The 6,044-nt window shown below is 39.5% G+C and overlaps 1 protein-coding gene across 3 annotated transcripts; it reads left to right on the forward strand.

The window, feature by feature from the left end:
• Positions 1-63: 63 nt before the first annotated feature.
• On the forward strand, positions 64-6,018 carry rem1 (RAS (RAD and GEM)-like GTP-binding 1). 3 transcript variants are annotated; one of them, XM_014016041.1, is made up of 5 exons: positions 64-302; positions 2,026-2,420; positions 3,906-3,988; positions 5,050-5,257; positions 5,343-6,018. In XM_014016041.1, exons 2-5 carry the CDS (start codon positions 2,060-2,062, stop codon positions 5,618-5,620), a joined length of 930 nt encoding a protein of 309 aa, XP_013871495.1. In that variant the 5' UTR covers positions 64-302; positions 2,026-2,059; the 3' UTR covers positions 5,621-6,018. The 3 variants fall into 3 exon arrangements, with proteins under 3 accessions (XP_013871495.1, XP_013871496.1, XP_013871497.1); XM_014016042.1 differs by having other exon boundaries at positions 64-297; XM_014016043.1 differs by having other exon boundaries at positions 65-302; positions 5,405-6,018.
• Positions 6,019-6,044: the final 26 nt, after the last annotated feature.

Here is a 6,044-nt window from a genome sequence, read left to right on the forward strand (position 1 = left end):
ACACACACACACACACACACACACACACACACACACACAGCTCTGATATCTGTTTCTCCTCTGCTGTCTCTCTAACACACACACACACAGACACACACACACACAGAGGGAAGCAGATAACTGTGATTCCACTGCTGAATTTTTAACGCTGTTGTGGAACTTTTTTTTTTTTTTCCAGGCGGGTCACTGTGGCACCGGGGTACTGTTACACTCACAGAGACAGGGAGACAGGGTTCAGTTCGTTTCTTTTGTTTACCCGGGCTGGACTGACACAAACTCTGCAGGGCATGTGTGGAGGTACGGTAAGTCCCAAACACTTGATCTACACAACTACGCAAAAAAAAGCCTAAAATTATCACAAATTTTAAACAGATTAAAACTTTTGGCAACTTTTATTTTGTRGAAATAAATATTGATTAAATCTAAACTCAACTTTGATTCTATATTTTTGCAGAGCTGCATGGTTTTCAGTAAAAGTGAGCTTTTCTGAGTTAAATTATCCTTTTATTATAAACAGTATAACATCTCATTTATTAGAAGTGTAAATATTATGTTTTTTTTTTGTTTCCAGCTTTAATATGATTAYAAGTAAAATGTGCACTCAGCCAATATTGTCTTTATGTTGATTTTTAGAGTTTATTTAATGTTTTCACCTTTAAAAGAGTTTTTTATGTTTTGGTCTGCAGCTTGGAGCTCTTTAGTTGCACTCACTGTTCTTTACTGTCAATCTTGGCAGCTTTAATTACCTAAATTATTAATCGTGGAAGGTTTGTTTGTGTGTAGTTAGTGAAACATGTATAGTAAAAAGTGCTTAGGTTTAGTTGAGGTGTTTATTTTGAAACTAAGACCTGATTTAGAAGTGGAATTTAAATTGTTTTGTCATATTTAAACATTTTCAAATTGCTTGATTGTGTTGAATATTGGGATGATTTGTTGTTGGGCTGTCATTGATCTAATAGATGAAACTAAACATGTACAACTTGGTTRAACTAACTTGTGAAATTCATGGAGACGTTTCAGTTTATTAGAGACCGACTCCATCAGGAAGCTGTAAATGTCACGTGTGCAGAGATTAAAAAGAAACTGCAAAACTAAAAAAAGGCTTTATTTAACAAATGATCAAACAGAAAGTTCYGCACTAAGGGAACTCTGAAAGTCCAAACCCAAATGAAAAAATAATAATAACTAGAGGTGATTTAAATCCAATGAAACAATGGAAACCAAGCAGAATATACAATGAAGTTCATCAAAAATAACTGGTGGCAATCTAGAAAGGAAAACTGCAATGTAAAACATTTGTCTAAAAAACTAACTTCTCTCTGTTGTGTCTTAGAGAAAAAAGTGATTGTGCRGAAGTGAAGCTTTCTTAAAGTGCCTGTGACATCAAATTTTTGCAGTAAATACGAATGCATTTTTGGAAAGTCAAGATTGATAAAATAATGCAAAAATAATTTTACTCTGTTGAGATGAACAGCTTTCAAGGAATTTGCATGTGAAGTAACAGGAAGTGATGTCAAAGGGGAACGTCTGCATGTAAACAGAGCGTTGCTACAAGGCTAACAACACAGACTGTAAAGAATCATGTTTCTTTAGATCATTTTGAGTCACTGAAGAAGAGTCAGAGTTCATATTTTGTAACAATAAAAAACGGAGTTTCATTTCATAAAAAGTTCCCCTTTGATGTCACTTCCTGTTCCACTTTGACCAAGCCAAATTCTGAAGAAAAYGTACCAGTTATGTGACAAAATAGGTTAAATCAGTTGTATTGTGCCAAGTTTTTTAAATATAAAGATGCTTTCTTTGACTTTTTATATTTGAGTGAGATGCATGTCGCACTTTCAGAGATGAGAAAGAAGAACCAAGTTTATAACAACAAGCAATAAATGATAGCTTTGTGTTGTTTGAAGTGGGACAAATGAGAACACTGTTATGGAACAGGCCAAGGATTTAATCTCTTCATCATCTATAGTGATCCGATGTCAAATATTCTGGACCAGAGTTTAACTTCATGTTTCCTCTCTTCAGGTCTATCCTGTCCCGATGATGTCACCGTAGCAATATGACCCTGAACACKCAGAAAGAGAAGGAGCTCCTGCGGCGCAGAGGCAGCACGCCGGTTGCCCCCCTCTACAAGCAGCTATCTGGGCCTCGAGACCTCCGGTTCTCCACCAGCAACCAGGCCGGCTCGGAGCACGTCGGACCTCCTCGCAGCCACCCTCCTTTGGGGCACTCAGCATCCTACCACCCCGGAGACACGTCCCTCCACTACCGAGCCCAGTGGAGCTCGGACTCGGACGAGGACTCGCAGAGTGAATCGGACTGTGTTTACCGGGTGGTGTTGCTGGGAGACCACGGTGTTGGAAAGACCAGCCTGGCAGGAATCTTCGCTGGAATCACAGAGAAAGACGAACAGCCTGGAGGTGGGGATGATCTTTGTAGTTGTCTTTCATGTCCCACTTTTGTTTGCCCAAACTTTTTTTTCCCCCTTAGCTGCTTTAACTTTATACAAGATCTTCAATTTATTACACTCTCTAAGATGTCCCTCTGAGCTCTGGCTTTCATCAGCCGTCACAGAATCCAACGTTCCCAGGATTGTTCCGATTTAAAGCTCTGACAGGAAATGACACGTATACACAGTGGAAACAATGACCATCTTTGTCAGTTTGCCACTTTTTCTCTGAGCCTCTTGCTGTCTCAGCATTTTCTGGATCCTTCTACGATGTTGGAATAYAGTTTAAAGTGCCTGTGACCTGAAATATTTAAAATAAATATAAAGGCATTRTTGGAAAGGCGACATCATTAGCATATTGCAAAAATAATTTCCCGCTGCTGAGATGAACAGTTGTTGAGATATTTGCATGTGAAGGAACAGGAAGTGATGTCAAAGGGGAAGATCTGCATGGAACAAAGCATTGATAAATAGCTAACRACATAGACTGCAGAGAAGAATCTGATGTTTCCTTAGATTATTTTGAGTTTCTATCGGAGAGAGCTGAAGACGAAGAGTTTAAATATTGTTTCAATAAACAAAGACCAGAGAGTTCTCTTTCTTAAAGAGTTCCCCTTTGATGTCACTTCCTGTTGCAGTTTGGCTGAGCCAAGTTTAAAAAAATGCCATTTATGTGACAAAATTGATAAAATCGCATGTTTTATGCAAGGTTTCTTGTATAAAAATGTGTTTTCTTTGACTTTTTGATTTTAAAAAGGTACTTTAAGGGTCCTTAAGACTTTTTTGTTTTTTCTTAAAGAAAATATGTCTCATGTCACCTGGCTGACACCGAATGATCAATATGGTATATTACYATCGCTGCCTTTCAATATTTATTACCTTTCATGTTCAGAATACCTTAGAAATAATCTAAAAAGCCCATTTTCAAAACATYACCTTTATTTTACCAGTAATAACTCACACACTTGTATAAAATATCACCATAGTCAAGTACTGAAAGAAATACTGTAAGGAAATTTTCACATAGATGCCCAAAACAAACAGAATCAAAGCACAGATTGGTGCCCTGTACCATTGACTTTGTTGCAACATGGCAATCTGGACTGGCCTGAAAWGATTGATTAGCTTCTGTATCACATGATTACAAACCCCTGCCCTGATTGGCAACGTGTATTGATCTGCAGAGGGTCTGGCAAAGTGAGGACAACAACAGTCTGCAGGCGGTGTCTGAGGGAGTTTGTTGTTTGGCATCACCAAGTTCCAATGTCAAATATTCAGAACTGAGCACTGATATGCTWAAAAAAAGCCAGATAAGATGAGACAAACAACAAGATTAATGTTGAAAAAACCTTCAACRAACATATATTAATCCAAAATGAACCCACAGATTCAAAGATGTCTAACATGTCTGCAGATTTTTCTTGTTTCTGATTTTACTCTTTAATATTTGCTACAGAGGACACATATGAGCGGACGCTGACAGTAGAYGGAGAGGAAACAACACTGCTTGTCATGGATACATGGGAAAATGACAAACTGGTAAAATGTTTTTTTTAAATATGCAGTTTTGATAACAGAAAAATGAATATTATTGTTCTCAAAGTTTGGCACTTCAAACTAAAAGTTTGACGAACTTCTAAAATAAATGACAAAACAGGACATCTCAAATTGYGCAAATTATGGCACTTTTAGCTTTCCGTACTTTCATCTCTCTCTTTCCTGCAGCATTCTGTTTTCCACACAACTCTTTGAAACCAAACATGCAGGTTTTCAAGCTCCTGTGTGTCGTCTCAGCTTACCGTCCTTGCTTTGCTTTGATGTAGAGTGCTTTAGAAAGTTTTTTTATATCAATGTTTTGTTAGAGCTGGCAAAAAGCAGCAAAACAAAAAACATATGATCCCTCCTAAAGATGAGACCGGTGATTAACGTGACTAATTTTAAGGGTACATATCCTGTAAAATCCACTTTTTTAGCCATTTAATACATTTTATTGTGGACTTGGAGTGCAKAAAATTTGAATTTAGTCTCTCTTGGTCCTGCATRGATRTCTTTATAKTCTGTTTGGGTGATATTTTTAACTCSTTCATTTATCTCTTTTCTCTGTGACATTTAAAAATAARGTSTGGATTTACCAACTAACCAATTTGGTGGTCTTAATTYTCCTCTGGTTCWGGGTCGGACTTTGGCCCAACATGTAAGGCTGGATGGACAAGTCTTCCCTTGTTGACATCTTTTAATTCATTTGTAAATATAAAGTTTCTGAGTCCTTATATAGCCGTAAACCCCTCTATCAAACTAGAATGGAACAGTCTTAAAGCTTCAGGGGGCGGGGTGTGAAGTGCCTCATTTGCATCTAAAGAGACAGCCTCAAAACGAGTGGATCTTAGACACACCCCAGAAAAGGGGCGTGGCTTGTGGAGTTACAGTAAAGCATTGCAGTTCTACTTTATATAGACCCCCAACTGAATGATTTAAATGTAAAAAAATGTAACTGTTTCCCAAATAAAAGTCAACAAACAACTAAATTCTATCAATCTGAATTTCTTGTTTTATATTTAAAAAAATAAAAGTTGCTTCTTTGTGTCTGTGGTTCCTGTCAGGAGGAGGATGACCCATCTTTTCTTGAAGACTGTCTGAAAGTGGGGAGCGCGTACGTCATCGTCTACTCTGTCACCGACCGCTCAAGCTTCGACTCRGCCGCTGAGCTCCGCATCACGCTCCGGCGCACTCGCCAGGCCGAAAACCTTCCCATCATCCTCGTGGGGAACAAGAGCGACTTGGTCCGAGCCAGGGAGGTCGCCGTGGAAGGTGAGGTCAAAGGTCACAGCAGGGAGAAATGTGAACGCACAACAGAAATGGACTGCTGCTTTAACGAGCGAACCTCTTTCCCCAGAGGGCCGAGCATGCGCCGTGGTGTTTGACTGTAAATTCATTGAGACGTCTGCATCTCTGCAGCACAACGTGGCCGAGCTGTTCGAGGGCGTGGTGCGGCAGATCCGTCTCCGTCGGGACGGCAGCGAGGTCACGAAGCACAGGAGCTCCATCTACAAACGCAAGGAGAGCCTCACCAAGAAGGCCCGCCGCTTCCTGGACCGACTGGTGGCACGGAAGAACCAGCGCATGGCGGTCAAAGTGCGCTCCAAGAGCTGCCACGACCTAGCTGTACTGTGAAAGACACACGTCCAACGACACTTTGATTTTGACTCGTTTATGGTTTGGCTGGTTGTGATTTTGTGGACTTTTGAGTTTCACAATCAGCAACTGACCTCAGAGAAACCAATCAGCAGCAAACTGAGACAAACAGACACTAATGTCCACACTGTGATCAGAACAAACAGCTCATGTTTCCGTTTAACTTTCTGTGACTTTTCCTCATGACCTAAAGGTTGAAGATGAATGTAAGGAATCATCACTGTACGGTTTAAAAAATGTATGTGTGCGTTTATGGACTGAACGATTTTCATCAGTGAGCATGTGGTTTTTGTTGTGTCCACTCTTGTTGTCCTGGGATTTTTTTTTTCTTTCAATTTTGAGTCCGAAGTGTAAAATAAAACTTTAGAGAATCTTTATTTTAAAATCATTTGTTGACGATGAC

This window comes from Austrofundulus limnaeus, unplaced genomic scaffold, assembly GCF_001266775.1.
Source record: "Austrofundulus limnaeus strain Quisiro unplaced genomic scaffold, Austrofundulus_limnaeus-1.0 Scaffold137, whole genome shotgun sequence".
Taxonomy (NCBI): Eukaryota; Metazoa; Chordata; class Actinopteri; order Cyprinodontiformes; family Rivulidae; genus Austrofundulus; species Austrofundulus limnaeus.